This window comes from Hylobates moloch, unplaced genomic scaffold, assembly GCF_009828535.3.
Source record: "Hylobates moloch isolate HMO894 unplaced genomic scaffold, HMol_V3 SCAFFOLD_20, whole genome shotgun sequence".
In the NCBI taxonomy this organism is placed as follows: Eukaryota; Metazoa; Chordata; class Mammalia; order Primates; family Hylobatidae; genus Hylobates; species Hylobates moloch.
In genome coordinates this window covers 26,159,480-26,181,106 of record NW_026652295.1, presented here as the reverse complement: position 1 = coordinate 26,181,106, position 21,627 = coordinate 26,159,480, and the positions used below count along the sequence as shown (strand labels likewise).

The 21,627-nt window shown below is 42.0% G+C and overlaps 4 protein-coding genes across 5 annotated transcripts; 1 reads left to right on the top strand and 3 right to left on the bottom strand.

The window, feature by feature from the left end:
- Positions 1-6,753: 6,753 nt before the first annotated feature.
- Positions 6,754-7,221, bottom strand: LOC116459887 (histone H2A type 1-H). The gene has a single exon (XM_032140645.2). It carries the CDS (start codon positions 7,196-7,198, stop codon positions 6,812-6,814), a length of 387 nt encoding a protein of 128 aa, XP_031996536.1. The 5' UTR covers positions 7,199-7,221; the 3' UTR covers positions 6,754-6,811.
- Positions 7,222-7,479: 258 nt separating this feature from the next.
- LOC116459888 (histone H2B type 1-K) lies at positions 7,480-16,009 on the top strand. Of its 2 annotated transcripts, none has more exons than XM_032140646.2 (2): positions 7,480-7,927; positions 15,620-16,009. In XM_032140646.2, the coding sequence occupies exon 1, from the start codon at positions 7,538-7,540 to the stop codon at positions 7,916-7,918; it is 381 nt and encodes a 126-aa protein (XP_031996537.1). In that variant the 5' UTR covers positions 7,480-7,537; the 3' UTR covers positions 7,919-7,927; positions 15,620-16,009. The 2 variants fall into 2 exon arrangements, with proteins under 2 accessions (XP_031996537.1, XP_031996539.1); XM_032140648.2 differs by lacking the exon at positions 15,620-16,009 and adding an exon at positions 13,265-13,285 and having other exon boundaries at positions 7,481-7,927.
- On the bottom strand, positions 14,275-15,061 carry LOC116459906 (histone H4). The gene has a single exon (XM_032140667.2). It carries the CDS (start codon positions 15,016-15,018, stop codon positions 14,707-14,709), a length of 312 nt encoding a protein of 103 aa, XP_031996558.1. The 5' UTR covers positions 15,019-15,061; the 3' UTR covers positions 14,275-14,706.
- A 5,081-nt stretch (positions 16,010-21,090) lies between the features above and the next one.
- On the bottom strand, positions 21,091-21,596 carry LOC116459883 (histone H2A type 1). The gene has a single exon (XM_058432325.1). It carries the CDS (start codon positions 21,555-21,557, stop codon positions 21,165-21,167), a length of 393 nt encoding a protein of 130 aa, XP_058288308.1. The 5' UTR covers positions 21,558-21,596; the 3' UTR covers positions 21,091-21,164.
- Between the last annotated feature and the right edge of the window lie 31 nt (positions 21,597-21,627).

Genomic DNA, 21,627 nt, shown 5'->3' with positions numbered 1-21,627 from the left:
ATTTTAGTCTTTTCATGCCACTGAACAAATATGCAGGGAAAAGTGTCCCTCTACTTGGAGTGATTGCTCCCAGTTTCTAGGAGGTAGTTTGGTGTCTGCTGTACAGTGGAGGTTAAATAAAACAAAAAACAAACAAACAAACAAAAATTACTAATCCAGAGAAGTCTCTAAATGTTTTTTGCCCACAAGCGATCGTCAATTAAAAATTGTGACAATGAGATAAAGAAAAGATCATGAGGACACAGATCCCACAGGAATAAGGGCATATTTTATACTACCATGTAAAGAATTCAGCCAACATGCTGACAGAAGTCAGGATAACAAGAAATGAATTTTATTTTTATTTATTTATTTATTTTTTAGATAGGGTCTCATTTCATTGCCCAGGCTGGTGCCCAGGCTGGGGTGTAGTGGCAGGATCATGGCTCACTGCAGTCTCAACCTCCCGGGCTCAGGTGATTGTCCTACCTCAGCCTCTCCGATAGTTGGGAGTACAGGCATGCACCACTATGCCTGGCTAATTTTTTGTATTTTCTGTAGAGTGAGAATCTCGCCATTTTGCCCAGTCTCATGTTGAACTCCTGGGCTCAAGTGATCTGCTCCCCTCGGCCTCCCAAAGTGCTGGGATTACAGGCATGAGCCACCACACCTGGCCTAAGAAATGAATTTTAGAAGGAAGCTGTGATTACTAACCTAAGCCTTATGATCAGCTACAGAAGCAAGGTTCATAACAGCTTTGTAAAATGTTAACTAAGTACTTCTCACTTTTTACCCCAGTACATTCGAGGAAGGTGACAACTAACATTTTAGTTTTAAAGTAGGATTATGAACAAACTGGCATCACCCCCATGAGCTGGCTGTGATTTCACAATTTCCATGTTGGAATGCAATGCAGACTTTTCACTTGAGAAAACGGCAGTACATGCCAAAGGACAAAAGGGATGGACTGTGCTAGATATTTACTTTTGCCAGCCTAGATACACTGTCCTCTTCTTTTTTTTTTTTTTTTTGAGACGGAGTCTCGCTCTGTCACCCAGGCTGGAGTGCAGTGGTGCAATCTTGGCTCACTACAATCTCCGCCTCCCGGGTTCAAGCGATTCTTCTGCCTCAGCCTCCCGAGTAGCTGGGATTACAGGCACCCACCACCATGCCCAGCTAATTTTTGTATTTTTAGTAGAGACGGGGTTTCACCATGTTGGCCAGGATGGTCTCGATCTCCTCACCTTGTGATCCGCCCACCTTGGCCTCCCAAAGTGCTGGGATTACAGGTGTGAGCCACCGTGCCCGGCCCACTGTCCCCTTCTTTCATCCTGTGTCCCCAGGAGGCTGATTTATACATGAATTTGATCCTTGTCCTTTGGCTTCTGGTCAAATTTGGCTGATGAAAAGTGAAAATATGTCAGAGAAAGGAAGGAGTTTTTTCTGTTTCCAGATTTCCTTTCCTCCCATTGCCCCTTTAGGCCTAGGTGTGGTAATTACTTATATATGGTATTAGCTTCAAAATACTGCACTATCTCTTGTGGCTTCCTAACACCTTGCTCACTTCTTTGTCAATCTTCAAAGCACCCAATTGGTGGTGGTTGTTGTTGTTTGTTTGTTTGTTTTTTGAGACAGAGTCTTGCTCTGTCACCCAGACTGGAGTGCAGTGGTGCAATCTCAGCTCACTGCAACCTCCGCCTCCCAGGTTCAAGGTCCTCCCTCAGTCTCCTGAGTAGCTATGATTACAGGTGCCCACCACCACGCCTGGCTAATTTTTTTGTATTTTTAGTAGAGACAGGGTTTCACTATGTTGGCCAGGCTGGCCTCGAACTCTGGACCTCAAGCGATCTGCCCACCTCCGCCTCCCAAAGTGTTGGGGTTACAGGCATGAGTCACGGCATCAGGCCCAAAGTACCCAATTTGAAGGACTCATCTCTTTCCTGATGGGACACTGGCTGACATATTGACCTCTTTTAGCTTATATGCTGCTGTGTTTACAGATATTAAATGAAAATACAAACAAGATATTTACTTTCAAAATATAATCATTGACATGGAGTTTAAACCCATAAGAACAGATGATCTTAACCAAAAGGCTGAAAACACTTGGTCTTAGCCAAAAGGCTGAGAAGCGGTGATGATATGGAGTTTAAGAACCTGATCTGGGCTGGGCGCGGAAGATCATGCCTCTAATCCCAGCACTTTGGAAGGCTGAGGCCAGCATATCACGACGTCAGGAGATTGAGACTGTCCTGTCTAACACAGTGAAACCCCATCTATACAAAAAATACAAAAAAAAAATTAGCAGGGCGTGGTGGCACGCGCCTGTAATCCCAGCTACTTGGGAGGCTGAGGTAGGAGAATCACTTGAACCCAGGAGGCGGAGGTTGCAGTGAGCCGAGATCGCGCCACTGCACTCCAGCCTGGACTACCGAGCAAGACTCCGTCTCAAAAAAAAAAAAAAAAAAAAAAGAACCTGATCTGGTAAACCCAGAAGGCATAACGAGAACTAGGAATAAGAGAATACCTCACTGAGGAGGTGCCATATTATGAAAACTGAAGAATGAATAGGAGTTACCCAAGGAGAGGCTGGTAGGACAAACACTCTGGGCCTAGGAAATCGCAAGTGCAAAGCTACGGGAGTACCAGATAGAATCAAACAGGCCAATCCTTGAATACACTTTCTAATTCCAGTCCGTTAATTTTATTAAATCTTATAGTTTCAAGTAAATTACAAAATTCACTGGTTTCTTCAAAAAGAGCAATTTTGCTGTGAATAGAAAAAAGCTTAGCAATTCTGCTGTGAATAAAGTTAGCTTTTAATAAGTCAAGCAATATCAACAACGTACACCAGCAATTTTACCTCCTTTTTTTTTTTTTTTTTGGTGTTTTCCTTTGTGTGATTCCAAGGCATATTTGTGATCTCAAGTTGATTTACTGATAGCCAGTTCTGAGTCCAGATACCAGTCAGCCTTGTAAACAATCACTATTCCTCCCAGGTGTTTACTATTACACACAGACTCTGGCTTCCCAGGTAAGTGAAGCCATGTCAATAGTTAGCCTGATATAAAATTATATTATTTTGTCCTTAGTTAAGTACCCTCATTATCCATAAACACATGTGTTTCCCATATTTTGTCATTGTTAATTATTTAAATCATGTAGCTCCTCTGGGATATAAACCTTCACATATTTTTAGATGTGACTTTACTATTTTGATTTTACCAGAATTATTCCTTACAAGGAGTGCATGACAACGACTCCATCTGTAATAGGTATGAAGATGAGGGGGAAGGGCGGAACTGAGGAAAAGCATGTATGTATGCATTTTAAAAATTGTATGTGTTTTAAAAATATATTTTTTAAAAGTATATATTTTAAGTGTGAGTCCCATTTTCAGGAATCTTTAGCTATTCACTTTAAACTATTGTAAACACTGTTTGAATAATTAAGTCCAGTTTTATTCTTTCTCATTTTGTATCTATTAATTCAAATATGATCATGATACTCTTCTGGTAGAACCTTTCAACATCTCCCTTTAACAGTTCTTACCCAAGTTTCTATATACCTTAGACTAAAGCACATGAGACCAGATAGTTAAGAGAAGGCAGTTATGTGTGTGTTCCATGTTGAGTAGATAATATTCTGATAGCTTTTTCTCTTACTAATTGAGAATCTGATTGGATAAGTAACACCACACTTTCTTTTCCAAATTAGAGTCCAAACAATACCCACCTCAAAAGGTTGTGAGAAATAAATAAGCACATTCATATTGCATATGTAGCCCATAAGTGGCTGGCACCAAATATCTCTTCTAGGTTTTTTTTTTTTTTTTTTGAGATGGAGTCTCACTCTGTCACCCAGGCTGGAGTACAGTGGTGCAACCTCGGCTCACTGCAACCTCTGCCTCCCAGGCTCAAGCGATTCTCCTGCCTCAGCCTCCCAAGTAGCTGGGACTACAGGCAGCTGCCACCACGCCTGGCTAAGTTTTTGTGTTGGTATTACAGGCATGAACCACCACACCCGGCCTAAAATGTGTTACCACCTGGTTTCGAACCAGGGACCTTTCACGTGTGAGACTAACGTGATAACCACTATACTACAGAAACTCATTCCATGGTTTTTTTTTTAAAGGTTTCCTCTCCTCTCCTTTGAGCCTCAAATATTCATTCTGAAGTTTCTTCAGTATGGAGCAAAGCTGGATTATTTCTCAGTTTGGGAAAAGTGAAGAGATTTGCTGAATCTGGGGTAGGAAAAGTCAGTGGAAGAATCTCCCATTTCCTTTATAATTGTTTTCTATCACCTTCCATGTGCAACGATTGAGGCATTTAAAGCTCTTACAGGAGTATATCAAACTAATAAAGATTTTTAGAAAGTCTGTACATTTTCTTATTTCTCTAAAAAGAAAAGACCCCCCCCCACCTTTAAATTCCCTGATGAAAGTAATTACAGGCTCATGCCTGTAATCCCGGCACTTTGGGAGGCCAAGGCAGGCAGATCACCTGAGGTCAGGAGTTCGAGACCAGCCTGACCAAATGGTGAAACCCCTTCTCTACTAGAATTACCAAATTAGCCGGGAGTGGTGGCACACGCCTGTAGTCCTAGCTACTCGGGAGGCTGAAGCAGGAGAATCGCTTGAATCTGGTAGGTGGAGGTTGCAGTGAGCCGAGATCAGGCCATTGCACTCCAGCCTGGGCAAGAAAAGGAAAATTTCATCTCAAAAAAAAAGAAAAATGAAAAAAAAAAGTCAAAGAGCAATACCAGCTATGCACTTAACGCATGCTAAAGTCAGTCTCCCAGATACTATCATAGACCTTACTTAACATTGATATTTATATTCATGTTAATATATGTCATAGACATGGAAATACACTGCCCAGATCCTCCTTCAAGGAAGGGCTTGCAGCCCAACTGCAGAGAGCACAGTTAGCAGATAAACACCAGCTGTTAGCTTCTTCAGTGTTTGCCTCAGCTGCAGAGCTCCTCCCCACTCAAGGCTGCATCCTTCCCGAGGACAGTCCTCATTCAGTGACCCACAAAGGAGTTAAAAAGGGTGATCTAGAGCCCCTTTGGCCCAATGTGGGGGCAACTTGACAGGCATACTGGCTCCAGAGCTCTCCACTGGGTTGGTTGAGCATTTGTCTGGCCTGTATCATAGTCTGACATTTTCCTTTGCCCAATCCTATTTCCTTCACCCCTTCACAGATATTGAGCCCTAATAAATATTTTGCATCCCAAACTCCATCTCAGCATCTGTTTATCGAGAACTCATATGTCACTACATTATAATTTCTCATTCTGCATCTCTTGCATTTCTTTTTCAATTGGGCTTCTGCAATGCAAAGACTGGGAGTAGCAAACAAATCTATGTGTATTGAATTATAACCTATGTCCTCTTAAATCTTTGTGAAATACAAAGTTAATACTACTTTTTGGTGTCTTTTTTAAGTGGCTTGAATTCCATAGAGAAAAAATAAAGATGTATAGATGTAATATTTCAATTAATATATATCCTCTCCCCATAGGCACAGAGAGCATAATCGGGCCCTCCATTTTAGATAGGAGATAAACAAAGATGACCTCTTTATAGGTGTTACTTGATCAGAGACCTACATAGATTGAAAAAAGGTGAGAAAGGTAGTTATCAGGGGAAGAGGGGATTTAAAGTGCAAAGGCCTTAAGACATAAAATGTGTTTGGCATTTTGTGGGAATAGCCAGAAAGCCTTGAGGCTATGAAGTAAAAGCAGGCAAGTAATATCAAGAGGGGGTGGAGGGGGGGAGGAAGGAAACTCATAGGTCTTCCTAGGGTAGGTAAATTAATGTGGACAAGCAATCAAAAGCAATAGCAATCTTGATTTAATAAATTTGATAATACAAATTAGCTAGACAGAAAAAACTATGTTGTATCCTAAGCTACTACAAGAGTGCATTAATACACCTGCTCCAAAGAAATGGGACTAAGGATTTACAAATATGGGATTCAGGAAATTCTGCATCCCGTATTCTCCTCCCATCGGAATCAAATTCTGATGCAAATGAGTCACTAGACTTTCATCACCTGGGTGAAGTTACTCTTAAGAGATAGACTAATCAGGCTGCCCTTTCTTGCTTTTCAAGAATACTTAGAATTGCAAAATTTGCCTTTAAAGAGTGGTGAGTATATCCCATTTTTATGGCTGTTTGACAACACTATTAATGTAACAGAATTTTTACACTGGAGGCCGGGCGCTGTGGCTCACGCCTGTAATCCCAGCACTTTGAAAGGCCGAGGCGGGCGGATCACCTGAGGTCGAGTTCGAGAGCAGCCTGGCCACCATGGTGGAACCCCGTCTCTACTAAAAATACAAAAAAACTAGCCGGTCCTGGTGGTGTGTGCCTGTAATCCCACCTATTCGGGAGGCCGAGACAGGAGAATCGCTTGAACCTGGGAGGTGGAGGTTGCAGTGAGCCGAGATCGCGCCACTGCACTCCAGCCTGGGTAACAAAGACTCCATCTCAAAAAAAAGAAAAAAAAAAAAACAAAAAAACCCCATTGGAATTAGTAAATAGATTTCAGGTATTTGTACGTTTGATTTCACTTGTTACCCCTGCTGAATAAGCTTCTCCGGAGGATCCTACAACAACTTGTGGGTCCTCATTGCCTTCCAGTGGGTTACATTTAAAAACATTGTAAAGAGTTGCTCCAGCCCAACCGCAAAGAAGTGCTTTGCAATGTTATCTAATGAAGCAAACATGAAGTGAAACAAACATGACTGTGTCCAGCTTTCTCTAGGACAGTGTAGAATGGCTCTGAAAAGAGCCTTTGTTTTTCAGTTTTCACAACCTCGCTCCTTATTTGGCCTTATGGTGGCTCTCAGTCTTCTTAGGCAGCAGCACGGCCTGGATATTGGGCAAGACACCACCCTGCGCGATGGTGACTTTGCCCAGCAGCTTGTTGAGCTCCTCGTCGTTGCGGATAGCCAATTGGAGGTGACGCGGGATGATGCGGGTCTTCTTGTTATCACGGGCCGCATTGCCAGCCAGCTCCAGGATCTCAGCGGTCAGGTACTCCAGCACCGCAGCCAAATACACCGGCGCGCCGGCCCCAACCCGCTCGGCATAATTACCCTTGCGGAGCAGGCGGTGCACTCGGCCCACGGGGAACTGAAGCCCGGCCCGAGAAGAGCGTGTTTTGGCCTTGGCGCGAGCTTTGCCGCCTTGCTTGCCACGTCCAGACATACTGGGCACAACTTACTAAGAGTAGTCAACGAAACGAAAGTGGAAAGGCAGCGCCTTTTATAAACACTATTGGGCGCGAAAAAGAAGATATGTCATTGGTTAGGGTTGTAGCTTAATTTTAACCAATGGAAGTACGTATTTTAGATTTGCAGATTGGGTTGATTGGGTATAACTAACCTCTGACGTCACCCTAATAACCACCAATCAGATACAGGACTTTAACTCTTCACCTTATTTGCATGAGAGGTTCTATATAAAAACGACTCCTGGTGCCTTGCTCACATTACTTCCCGTTTTCTCGATCTCTTGCTCGCCTCAGACTCGTAGTTCGCCTTCGACATGCCGGAGCCAGCAAAGTCCGCTCCCGCGCCCAAGAAGGGCTCGAAGAAAGCTGTGACTAAGGCGCAGAAAAAGGACGGTAAGAAGCGCAAGCGCAGCCGCAAGGAGAGCTACTCCGTATACGTGTACAAGGTGCTGAAGCAGGTCCACCCCGACACCGGTATCTCCTCTAAGGCCATGGGAATCATGAACTCCTTCGTCAACGACATCTTCGAACGCATCGCGGGTGAAGCTTCCCGTCTGGCGCATTACAACAAGCGCTCGACCATCACCTCCAGGGAGATCCAGACGGCTGTGCGCCTGCTGCTGCCCGGGGAGTTGGCCAAACACGCCGTGTCCGAGGGCACCAAGGCCGTCACCAAGTACACCAGCGCCAAGTAAACTTGCCAAGTAAGCGTTTTAAAGCCCAACCCCAAAGGCTCTTTTAAGAGCCACTTAAATTGTCTATATTAGAGCTGCAAACACGAGTTCCTAATCCAGTTTTAAATTCGGGCGATCTCTTTAAAGGGATTATTATGATCTTATTACACTGAGTAATGCGTGCAGTGCTTGTAATCGAGTCTGGCTAAGGAGAAACCACATGCACTTTGTTAGTACTGAGTGAGGAATATGGCGCCTAAAAAATTAGGGATGTGCAGGAAACTTGTGTTAACAGAAAGTGCTTCCTGGCTCTTGGCGCGAAAATGGATACTTCCGTTGTGTCGAGCTCTGTGACTTCCTGTTAGAACTTGTTGAAAGCCTATTGTGTCATGTGTACTTTCCACTATGTAAAGGAGTTCTAACGTGAGTTTCTATATTAGTAAATTTGGTTCCCGATGGCCTTCCAGTACGTATGGCTTTCGATCGAGCAGTTACCTTATTTAACCCCTTCTAGGCTGTACCCAGCTCTGCCTTGCTTTGCTTCCCCCTCACCCCCCGATTCCATCTCTTCAGCCCACAGGACATCGGGAAGATGCCAGACCACCAGGCAGGATAGTCTGCAAGGGTAAGGGGAGGAGCACAGCTTTTCTCATGAGTGAAGAAACGGAACATGAGATAATCACGGAGATTTTTGGAATAGTTTACTAGTTTTTAAGGCATGTTCAGCGTCAGTTGGTTCAATCAATAATTTTTCCTTTTGACAAGAAAACTTATAGAAAAGGAAAATGAAAAGCAAGTGGATTCAGAGGGGAGACAGACTGAGACTAGAGACAGTCCGCCCCGAAATAAGAAGTTGGAGTTGAGGAGAAGGGAACTTCCCCAGCAGCACAGGGTCTGAGCTAGGTGTTAGGTGGTGGGTTAGAGTTAGGTGGTGGGTTTTATTGTGTGATTAGAGGCTAGAATGGCTATGCCGGTGATGAGCAATGTGAAACTTTTTTGGAAGAACCAAGTGAAAGAAAGGGTCCATGAATTTTAAGCTAGGTTGCTACCTGGCTAAATTTGTGATTTGGAAATGTAGGCCAGTTTCACAGGGAAATTTTTTATGTGTGTGTGTATATATGTTTAACATATTTGGCCACGCATTGTTCTAGTCTTTGGGGATATTGCCCGCCCTTGGGCATTTGGAGAGTAGCAGGGTCATTTTGGAAAACATACATGCAAAGCATATGTTCACTGTTCATCCAAGTCTTATTTATCCTACCAGTAATTTTGGGGTTACATTAATATTCCAAGAAGTGTATCAACAAATAATTATATTTATTGTTTACCTATATGGGAGGCACTGATCTATATTCATACCTATATAGGAGGGCTGATCACTTGAAGTCAGGAATTCGAAACAAGCATGGCTAACATAGTGAAACCCCCTCTCTACTAACCGTACAAAAATTAGCTGGGCGTGGTGGCATGTGCCTGTAGTCCCAGCTACTCGGGAGGCTGAGGCAGGAGAATTGCTGGAAGCCAGGAGGCAAAGGTTGCAGTGAGCCTAGATCACCTCACTGCACTCCAGCCTGGGCAACAGAGCAAAACTCTGTCGCAAATAAAATTAAAAAATAAACTAAAATACACTATGCCAGTGAATTCTACCTTCAGGTATACCTGACTACTCTTTATAGACTAAAATTTTTACTCTGGAGCTATCTGCTGTTATTACCTTTAGACTTACAAACCATTTTTGCAAATGGACATATCATCTTGATTTTATACAATTTACTTTCAGTCCTTTTTGCTCTTTTCACAAAATTCTGGAAGTGCATTTGTGTTTTAATAGAAATACGTGGTGGAAGTGGCCATAACTTTCTCCTGCTTTCACCCTCACCCCTTTCTCCCTTCAAAATGATCTCCTTTTATTTCTCTTGATAGCACAGATTTTTTTTTTTTTTTCCTGAGACAGAGTCTCACCCTGTTGCCTAGGCTGGAGTGCAATGGTGAGATCTTGGCTCACTGCAACCTCCGCCTCCCAGGTTCAAGCGATTATCTTGCTTCAGTTTCCCGAATGGCTGGTATTACAGGTGCCTGCCACCACGCCCAGCTAATTTTTGTATTTTTAGTAGCGATGGGGTTTCAACATGTTGGCCAGGCTGGTCTTGAACTCCCGACATCAGGCTATCCACCTGCCTCGGCCTCCTAAAGTGCTAGGATTACAGGTGTGAGCCACCACGCCTGGCTGATAGCACAGAATTTAACAGCTTGAAGGAATCAAAAAGTTCAGATCAATGTTATTTTACAAATAGCTAAATGGATGCAAAGCTTAGTTTGCTCAGATCGTTAGACTCAGAACAAGATTCCATTATGCTCTTGTTTGTTTCCATTATACGATATATCTCTTTGTCATTTTCTCATTAGCCACGTGTATTACTTTGACTTAATTTGGAACAAAAATAGGGCTCTTTTAACTTATTTATTTGTATATTTCATAATCTCTTTTAAATTGTTAAAAAGTTGAATGTGCTAAATTGTCTCCTGTCTCAAAATATATATTTTTTTTCTTTAAAGAGTAGTTCAGTGCTTTACAATAATTGCTGTGTGATTCTGGACCACAGCAATTCAATCTAGCAATTGTTACAGCCTGCTGAAGAATGCTTGCACAGAATAATTGCCTGCTTCAGATTCTCCCATCCTTTGGGAAACTGAGAGTAGCTCTGGGATTGAAAAGTGGAGGTTTATTTAACTGTGGTTAGGGACTTGGCAATCATATGTTTGGTCTCTGTTGTTATCTAGTATCTTTAAGTCTAGAAGTTGGAAGTAAAGAGGTCAATGGACCTAAGAAAATGGCATGGCTTTCTACCTTAGATGAGCTGGAAAAACTTAGTAATTCTTCAAGTGCTTAATACAAAGGAGCAAATCTCACAACTCTATGCCCATGAAATGTAATATATCATGTCACTGCTTTCTTGATATTGCCTGAGGTGTAAGTACAGTTGGGAGAAGACCTTATCTCTATCTTCAGGAATATAAGTGAAGGAAAGGAAATTAATTTTTTTTTTTTTTTGAGACAGACTCTTACTCTCTCACCAAGGCTGGAATGCAGTGGCACTGTGTCGGCTCACTGCAACCCCTGTCTCCTGAGTTCAAGCAATTCTCCTGCCTCAGCCTCCTGAGTAGCTGGGACTACAGGTGCCCGCCACCATGCCTGGCTAGTTTTTATGTTTTTAGTAGAGATGGGATTTCACCATGTTGGCCAGGCTGGTCTTGAACTCCTGACCTCAGGTGATCCGCCCGCCTCGGCCTCCCAAAGTGCCAGGATTACAGGCATGAGCCACTGCACCCAGACAATTTTTTTTAACTTTTAAAAATGGTTACTGGAAAGATAAGAAGTACATGTATGACTTGTATTATATTCCCTTTTTTTTTTTTCTTGAGATGAGTCTCGCTCTGTTGCCCAGGTTCGAGTGCAGTGGCACAATCATGGCTCACTGCAACCTCAGCCTCCCGGGTTCAAGCCATTCTCCTGCCTCAGCCCCCCAAGCAGCTGGGACTACAGGCATGCGAAACCATGCCCAACTAATTTTTGTATTTTTAGTAGAGACGGGGTTTCACCATACTGGCCAGGCTGGTCTCAAACTCCTGACCTTGTGATCCACCTGCCTCGGCCTCCCAAAGTGCTGGGATTACAGGCATGAGCCATCGCACCTGGCCACATTATATTTCTATTTGAGTAGTGTCTTAAGAGTAACAAACTGGCTTTCAGACACATGTAATAAAGACAAAAAAATCCTAGTTCAAGAAAGAATGAGAAAGTAGGAGAAACCAAATGAAGAACAAATCTCCCAGGCCCGGTGTGGTGGCTCACCGGCCCGGTTCACACCAGCACTTTGGGAGGCCAAGGTGGATGGATCACCTGAGGTCAGGAGTTCAAGACCAGCCTGGCCAACATGGTGAAACCCCGTCTCTACTTAAAATACAAATTAGCCTGGCATGCTGGTACACACCTGTAATCCCAGCTACTTGGGAAGGTGAGGCAGGAGAATCACTTGAACCCGGGAGGCGGAGGTTGCAGTGAGCCGAGATCGCATCATTGCACTCCAGCCTGGGGGACGAGAGTGCGACTTCGTCTCCAAAAAAAAAAAAAAAAAAAAGTTAAAAAAATTAATTTTAATAATGTATCCTATTTGACAGAATATATCAAAAATACAGTTTCAGCATATAGTCAATACAGAACATATTAAATATCTTGCATTCTTTTTTCATTTCAAATCTTCAAAATCTGGTATGTATTTTACACTTTTGCAGTATATCAAAATAAATTTTCATGGGGAATTCTTCATCTGTAATTAGAATAAGAAGATTCTGATTCATGTCTCTAAGGTGTTCCAAGTATACTTGAATGTTATCTAATTGAATCCACCAGTTTTTAAATGTAAACTAATTAAAATATAATTAAACGTTACTCCCTCAGTCACATGCCACATTGTAAGTGCTCAAACTCCATGCATGGCTAGTGCTATACCATAAGACATTCAATGAGCAGAACTTGACCTGAAACCCACTAGGGCACTATGCAAAGGATTACAATTCCTTCTGGCATCACCACCTACTACAGTTTTTCCTAAGGAGTGTTTAATCCATTGGGCTTGGAACATGAAAAATGACAGGGAAGGACATGTTACATTGCTGCAGATTAACAATAACATAACTATATAGACACAAAATAAAAATGACTTTCTCAGGTAGGCCCACAAACTGACACATGAAAATAATTCATTCCAATTGGGATAAGTGACAGGCAGGTTTTGTACCTGTCCTGACACATTTCCCCAAATTCTCCATTATAGGACTAGCACCACTACTACTCTCTGTGATGGCTTCTCTATCTACTAAGAGAGTGTGATTAAGAATATTACAGGTTTGAGTGAGTGTATGTTCCGGGCAATTTGAATCTATGCTCCTGGAATAATAAAAATTAAAAAATTACAAGTTTGGGTCATAAAATCTAACATTTGTGAATTGGTTATTTGATTTGGCCTCTTTTGCCATTTTAAAATAAGTGTAATAAAATCTATCTCACAAGAATATGAGATATGAGAATCCATGTAAAGCACTTAACACAATTTTCAACAAACTTCCAGTGTATCTTAGGCATTACTTTCCTCTTTCACCCTTTCTTTTGTCCGTTTTGTAATACTTTGAAAATTTTAGGTATTGTTAATCATTGCTTATTTAGAGAGTAAGATCAATCTTTTATCAGGTCTCCCCTTAGCTCGCTCTTAATGCTACTCTTACAGCTATTTCAGAAAAGCCTTACTATCCAATTCAAGCCAAATCAGGAGATAAGCAGCCTAAATTTTTTTTTTTTTTTTTCCCCAGATTGATGCCTGCAGCTCCTGGGGAAAGTGGAAGTCAGATAACTCCTTTATGAAAAGGCAGCATTCAAAAACTATAAAAAATAAAAATCCAACATTATTAAAATTTTGCATATCCAAAGATATCACGAACAGTTAAAGACAAACCCACTAGGTGACAGAATATATTTGTCACATACTGACAAAAAGTTAAAACTCAAATATATAAAGAATATTTACAAATCAAAACTCATAAAAATTATAGAGAATCTGAATAGACCATTCCCAGGAAAGTGGGAAAATCTCCAAATAGCCAAAAATCTCATTAAAAAAACTCCGATCTGACATTAGGAAATGCTGATAATAACTCTCAAGCACTGCTGGTGGAATATGGGAGTGTAAATTTAAAATACTACCCTGGAAAGCAAATTGTTCATTTTTATTCATGTTGAATATGCACATAGTTTTACCAAATAATTCCACTTCCATGTAATCAGAAAACGCACAGCTGTATACAGTGCTGTTTTGTAATGAGGAAAAAAAAATCAATAGAGAAATGAATAAAGTATTTACTGACACATTAGAAAACTAGATTGATGGTAAAAATAACCTAGAACTGCACATTTCAACACGGATATATTTCAAGAGCAAATGTAAAAATTCATGAAGACGATTCAAATAGATTAGGGGTATGTGCATCTCAAGTTAAAAATAAAACATGTGGGAACAGTAAACACCAAATTCAGAATATCAGTTTATCCTAGAATGTCAGTTAATTCTAGATAGGAAAAAGGGAGGGCTGTGCTACTGAGAAAGGGACGTAAGGAAGGATTTTAGCTGCACTTGAATAAGTGGTGTGGTCACCAGCGCATTTTGTATACTTGATATATTCCAGTATTTAAAAATCGTACCAGAAGGCAAACATAAAGGAATATTATTACCAAGACTCAAGAGTGCCCGACTCTTCTACAGTAGTAAAAATATGGTCTGCCCCCCTCCCCCCCATGCAGAGCTCCGTGCCCAAGTCCTCTTAAACCAGCCACCACGAAGTTTTCCTGGAGGTTCCAGCATTTAATGGAGCCCATCAAACTCCTCATCTCTCCCGAGACGTATTTGAAGGTCCAGAGGGAAGTTAGTTGTCTAGCCCGCCCCTATTTAGGCCCCAGACCCCTTGGCTTTCTAAACTAATCCAAGCGGTAAACCGGCTGCAGGCAATTTCCAGGCAGCCGCCAGAAGTTCCTGGCCAGCAGAGGCTCTTCTGGCCTTGGAAAATCTCGGCCCAGGGTCACCTGTAGTCATCAGCCCATTTTCGATATCCCGAGTTAATCTTGTAAAACAGGATGACAGAACTCACTGACAATGGCCCTATTAAGAAACTCAGTTTGCAGTCATTTCAACTCTTTTGTTGAAAGCTTAGGGGCCCTAAAAAGGGCCTTTTTAGAGAATGACAGGGCTTCAAAATGCCATTTAGCCGCCGAAGCCATAGAGGGTGCGGCCCTGGCGCTTGAGCGCGTAGACCACGTCCATGGCGGTGACCGTCTTGCGCTTGGCGTGCTCCGTGTAGGTCACGGCGTCCCGGATCACGTTCTCCAGGAACACTTTCAGCACCCCGCGGGTCTCCTCATAGATGAGGCCGGAGATGCGCTTCACGCCGCCGCGGCGAGCAAGGCGCCGGATGGCTGGCTTGGTGATGCCCTGGATGTTGTCGCGCAGCACCTTGCGGTGGCGCTTGGCACCCCCTTTCCCCAGGCCCTTACCTCCTTTGCCGCGTCCTGACATTATCAAGTGGTTAGAGAACAAAGATCTGCTGCCTGTGATGGCAGCTTTCTTTTATGGGTAACCTCTGCGGACCAGACTGAAAACCGGAAGAGCTTTGGCGGGAAGTCCCTCTGCGTTGGGGGAGGGGACCTAAAAGGGAAACAGGCCTGCCGTGCTCTACTCCCTTTTGTTCTCCTTCAGTCCTTTTTAATCCTCAAGACCTAGGCTGGATTTCTGCCTCATAAGAAAAAGGTTAACATTGTAGAAGATACATAAAGCAAAAAGAATATTATCTCTGCATATGTACATCTTTTCTTTAACATTATTTGTGTGGAACTATGCTATTTTGTGGCATTTTTCTCCTTAATATACCATGGAAATATACTCCATATGCTACATTCCTAGCAATAGAACAAGATAGACTCAGAATTTAAAGATCGTTCAGGTAGATTGCTAAGTTCTCTTCTACTTATTTTCATTTTCAGTGTTTGGGGTGGAGAATTATCCCCCTAAATATCGAGCTTGGTAATGGTGGGTGCTTTTGAAAATTGAGGGTTCTAAGAAACAAGTCTAAGAATCAAGGTCCCTCTAACTTTGTCTTGTTTCTCTTCCCCAAATACAGGGAGGGATTTTCTCTGCAATTTCCTGATATGACCAAGAAAGCTTCTTATCAAAAGAAGCACAATTGCCTTCGGTTACCTCATTATCTACTGCAGAAAAGAAGACAAGAATGCAACCATACCTAGATGGACTTTTCCACAAGATAAAGCTGGCCTCTTGATCTCATTCAGATTCCAAAGAGAATAATTTACAAGTTAATTTCTGTCTCCTTGGTCCATTCCTTCTCCCTAATAATCATTTACTGTTCCTCAAAGAATTGTCTACATTACCCATCTCCTCTTTTGCCTCTGAGAAAGGATATATAAGCTTCTGTACCCCACTGGGGGGTTGGGGTAATTATTCTGTGGTCCTCAGCCCTGTATCTTAATAAATTTGTATGTCTTTTCTCTTATTAATCTTGTCAGTTGATTTTCACTGAACTTTCAGAGGCCAAAAGGGAGGTTTTCTCTTGGCCCCTGCACCAGTAGCAGTTCTTGATATGCCTACAACCTTAACTAATGCTGGGTAGAACCATTTTCAATAACTGTACTAATAAGGACTTGATTTCTTGTATATAGAAATAACTTTTCAAAAAGTTAATCAGCTGGTTAGTCAGCACAATACATTAACTATTTCCCCCACTGATTTGAGGAACTTATTATCATATACTGAATATATGAGCCATCACACCTGGCCTATTTGGTGATTTTCTTGCTACTCTTTATTTCAATGAGTTCCTTACAGCAGTGCTTGAAGTATTTTCAAAGTATTCCACTTAAATGTCATAAAGTAAATGAAGATAAACCTTTCATTAAAATACTTTAGAAATTTTTGCATTTATGTTGCAATAAAAGAGAACTTGCCATACACCTTTGGAAAACAAAAAAAAACTGATATGACTGGCTGTAACTTGCTGTAGCTGAATTCAGTATATGTTGTAAAGAGGGTAAGGTAGCATAGGTTAATTGAATATGCTAAGCTAAGGGTAAATACAAATTAAAAATAAGAGGCTTAATTATCTGTTGAAAACAAGAGACTTCCCTTTCCTTTCCCATCACTTTCAAAATGTCTTTCTCTGTCCTTTTAAAATGTATGTAAATCCCTTTAATGGCTTAATAGGCCTTATAACTCAGAATATTTTCTCAATGCCTGGAGAGCTATCCCTTTGAAATGTTAATCATTAAAAAAGATAGTGCTCTGAGCCGGGCGCGGTGGCTCACGCTTGTAATCCCAGCACTTTGGGAGGCTGAGGCGGGCGGATCACGAGGTCAGGAGATCGAGACCACAGTGAAACCCCGTCTCTACTAAAAATACAAAAAAATTAGCCGGGCGTGGTGGCGGGCGCCTGTAGTCCCAGCTACTCGGAGAGGCTGAGGCAGGAGAATGGCGTGAACCCGGGAGGCGGAGCTTGCAGTGAGCCGAGATTGCGCCACTGCACTCCAGCCTGGGCGACAGAGCGAGACTCCGTCTAAAAAAAAAAAAAAAAAGATAGTGCTCTGTCTCCCAGTTTCCAGCGAGAAAACGGGCTGAACTTTAGCTGTCACCTGACTTCAAATTGCAAAACCTATCCAATGTAGCTATACATAATAAGAAAGCAAGATTTCTTTCTGCTTTTGCAACCTCTTCATAAGATTGCCTGTGATAAGCAACTCTGTCTGGTTTAATGCTTATTCAATAATAAAATTATTTCCTTTCTCTTCTTTGGGAGATTTTAAAATTGTATTTCCCCAACATTAGTTAAGTATTTTTCTCTACTTGAGCTTCTTACCAATCAGAAGGCTTTTTCTGTATCTGATTTCATGAGTTTTGCATAGCAATTAGTGACAAGGATAGCAATGAATGGTAAAAGGTGGCAGAGCATGCCATCCCAAAATATGCAAGTTTGGAATAAGAATTATTCTGAGATACAGGCAATTTTAAAAAGAGTAGGTACAAGAAAGGCACTCTGACCGTTCCCTTTTACTCCCTAAAAGCAGGAATTAAAATTCCCATGTGGAAGATGTCCTCCCCATACCAAAAGGAAAAGAACATTTTCTTCAAGGACAGGAAGTTGAAACCAAGAGAATTCTGTACAAGTGGATCTTAAAATAATTCTTGTTTTCCTTTAGCCTTCCTTCCTACATAGTTACATTTCCACAATTTACTCCGTTCAACCTACTATAAAAGCGTTTAGGTTTTGCTACTTCTTTGGGGTCTATTATTAGAGCTCCCATGTCCCATGCCACATAAAATTTATATTAAATAAATTTATATGCTTTTCTCCTCTTAATCTGTCTTATGTCAGTTTAAGTATCAGGCCCAGCCATAAAAACTCTTAAGAGGATAGCGGTAAAATTTTGCCTCCCCTACAAGGATATTTGAGTTTGTCAGAGTCTTTAGTTTCTGAAATTGACGGTAAATTTAGTTCTGAAATCGATAGTAAACATACACACAGTATAATATTTTTAAAATGTTATGCTAATCAGTCTGTTTTCTAACAGGATAACTGACTATCAAGATAAACTTAGTTCAAATAGAGTAACTCTGAGTTCTCACATTCTTTCACATTACAAAACAAATCTGGCAGCAAACTTTATTATGTCAGAGGCGTTTAAACCAGAGAAACTCCATCTTGAATAGGGGCTGGGTAAAATAAGGCTGAGGCCTACTGGGCTGCATTCCCAGAGGCTTAAGGCATTTGTAGTCACAGAATGAGTCACAGAAGAGGTTGGCACAAGGTACAGATCACAAAGACCTTGCTAATAAAAGCATGCAGTAAAGAAGCCAGCCAAAACCTACCAAAATGAAGATGGTGAGGAAATTGACCTTTGGTTATCCTCACTGCTCATTATACACTACTTATAATGCATTAGCATGCTAAAAGACACTCCCACCAGTGCTAGATGCCATGGCAACGTCGGAAAGTTACCCTATAAGGCCTAAAAGGGGGAGGAACTCTCAGTTGGGGAATTGCCCACCCCTTTCCCGGAAAACTCATGAAGAATCCACCCCTTGTTTAGCACGTAATCAAGAAATAACTATAAATATCCTTAGAATAGAACAAAAGAACAATTTACTTTAATAAACTTGCTTTCACTGTACTCTATGGATTTGCCTTGAATTCTTTCTTAAGAGAGACCCAAGAACCCTCTCTTGGGGTCTGGATTGGGACCCCTTTCCAGTAACAGTTACACTTGCAAAGTACATCCTGCGTCTAACCACTGTACATTTAATTGTGAAATTTATTAAATATTAATTTAAATAAGTTGAAAGACCTTTAAAGACAGAGCAATTCAAAAATGAATAAAATTATTATTTGGGTTACACAGTATAAAAATCCATCAAAAAGCCAAATATTTTACTATTTTGGGGGCCTCTCAAGTACCTATTTTTGCTAGATATTGTCAGCACTTGTTTCTGTTCCAAAACATCATATTTATACTAGGATTGGAAGTAGTTATATTTTAAGAACAAGAAACAGAAACAGTAAAACGTTATGAGATGTCAATAGACTAAGTGCTAAAGAAATTCCAGATAGGAAGAGGAGGTATCTAGAGAAAAGGAGCTGAAAAGAAATGGGGTAGGTCGACCAAATTTTAGAGCAAGAGTTTTTAACCTGAAGTCCATACTTATATGTCACAATGCCCCTAAGGAAAAAATTCAGTAATTGGAGGGTGTTGAAGGGGAAGTCCGTGAGTTTGGGTAGTAAAATATCTATTTTTAAAAAGTTAACCTTGACTGAACTTGAACATTTCACTTTATTATGAATTCAGGCCACAAATCTCAGTACCTGTTAGTTTGTAACCCAAAAGACATTAGATGTTTCATTTCTCATTACAATTGCTGAGTTATCTTAAAACATTTTTACTCCTCTAATTAGTAACAGCAATTAGGCTCACCAAATCATGTAATGTGTTAACTATATTAACAACATAACTATATCGGCTCATTTATCACTATGAAGTTTTAAAAATACTTTGATAATTGTAATTTAACTTTGTTTGGCATTTTATATACTGAAAACATCATTCTGAGATTTTCCATGTTACCAGACAGCCAAAAGTGTCTACAATACACAAGAAAAATGAGTTAATGTCTTTTTCTTAAGATTACATCAGAGTGGGCCGGGGGCGGTGGTTTACGCCGGTAATCCCAGCACTTTGGGAGGCCGAGGCGGGCAGATTACGAGGTCAGGATATCGAGACCATCCTGGCTAACACAGTGAAACCCCGTCTTTACTAAAAATACAAAAAATTAGCCGGGCATGGTGGTGGACGCCTGTAGTCCCAGCTACTCGGGAGGCTGAGGCAAGAGAATGGCGTGAACCCGGGAGGCGGAGCTTGCAGTGAGCCGAGATAGCGCCACTGCACTCCAGCCTGGGCGACAGAGCGAGACTCCGTCTCAAAAAAAAAAAAAAAAAAAAAAAAAATTACATCAGAGTTCAGTGAACAGAGGTAGGAGGCACGATTGTGCAATCTTGGCATGAGTATTCCTTGTTTAGCGAGAACACCAAAAGTTATTTGCACTATTGTACTAAATAACCCTCCTCCACAGAAAACTACCAGTCTTGCTAGGAGGCCTCAGTTTGTCAGGAGCGCCCAACACCCTGTACATTTCTAATAAACATTTCTTATACTTATTTCTAATGTACATTTCTGATACTCATCAACATTTGTTGAACCAGATTATAATCCTCTATATATTTCCCCCCATATCTGTGAGGCAGACGTTTTAACAGTCTGTGTGCTAACACTTTACCTCAGATTTCTTGATGCGTTTTAAGGTTTATTAGAAATAACTATCCTGTCAAGTTCTTCTGGGTAAGCAACTTGGGATATTAGGCCTTTCCAAATAAGCCATCTTTCTTGGGCTCCAGATAACAGTCATCCCAGTATTTTACTCACTTCATTTTAAAGGAATACTTTGCAACATGCAGTGGGGTGGTGAAGAGAATGCTTCACAGCTATCCATCAGGAAAGATGTGTCCCTGACAGAGCCTTTGCAGGGAGGTGGACTATCGTGTCACAAAGTTCTGCAGCCTCGCTCTCGTGCAGCGGCGTCACGTCACCGCCGAGCTCTCGCAGGAGCGGCAGCTTGCTGATCAGCAGCTCGGAGTTCTGGTAGCGCCGGACGTCGCTCAGGGCCACCGTGCCCGGCATGTAGCGGCGCGACTTCTTCATGCCTCCCCGGCCCGCGTGGAACAGCTGTGTGCTAAATTCTAGCTAGGGCGATAACTCTTTTGGGCCAAAGTGCTTCAAGAACTCACGAAGCCACTGGTGCTCTGTGGACACACATTAAGTTTAAAATTAAGTAATGGCCTAATAGATTTGTTCACATCTTAAACTTTTAAGCGTGGTAGAATCTGACCACCTTCCCTCTAGTTTTTCTTTTAAATCTGCGGTGTTCGCTACACTGTTTTCAAAAAGGACAAAGATGGGTAATTTATGACTAGAGTCTTGTCCATGTCTCACTTTTTCTTTCACATGGAATAAATGTTAAGTTCTTTTAGAGAAGACGTGGGTGGCCCTGAAAAGAGCCGTTGGTTTGGACTCGATTTTACTTGAGTTGCCACAAACTAGTCCAGGTAGTTACTTGCCCTTCGCCTTGTGGTGGCTCTCAGTTTTCTTGGGCAGCAGCACTGCCTGAATGTTGGGCAGGACACCGCCCTGTGCGATGGTGACTTTGCCCAGCAGCTTGTTGAGCTCCTCGTCGTTGCGGATGGCCAGCTGGAGGTGACGCGGGATGATGCGGGTCTTCTTGTTGTCGCGGGCCGCGTTGCCCGCCAGTTCCAGGATCTCGGCGGTCAGGTATTCCAGCACCGCTGCCAGATACACCGGCGCGCCAGCCCCGACCCGCTCGGCATAGTTGCCTTTGCGGAGCAAGCGGTGCACTCGGCCCACGGGGAACTGGAGACCAGCCCTAGAAGAGCGAGTCTTGGCTTTAGCGCGAGCTTTGCCTCCCTGCTTGCCACGTCCAGACATAATAGCCGCAACTCACTACACGCAACCATAAAGCGAACATGAAAGGCGGCGCTTTTTATAAACACTATTC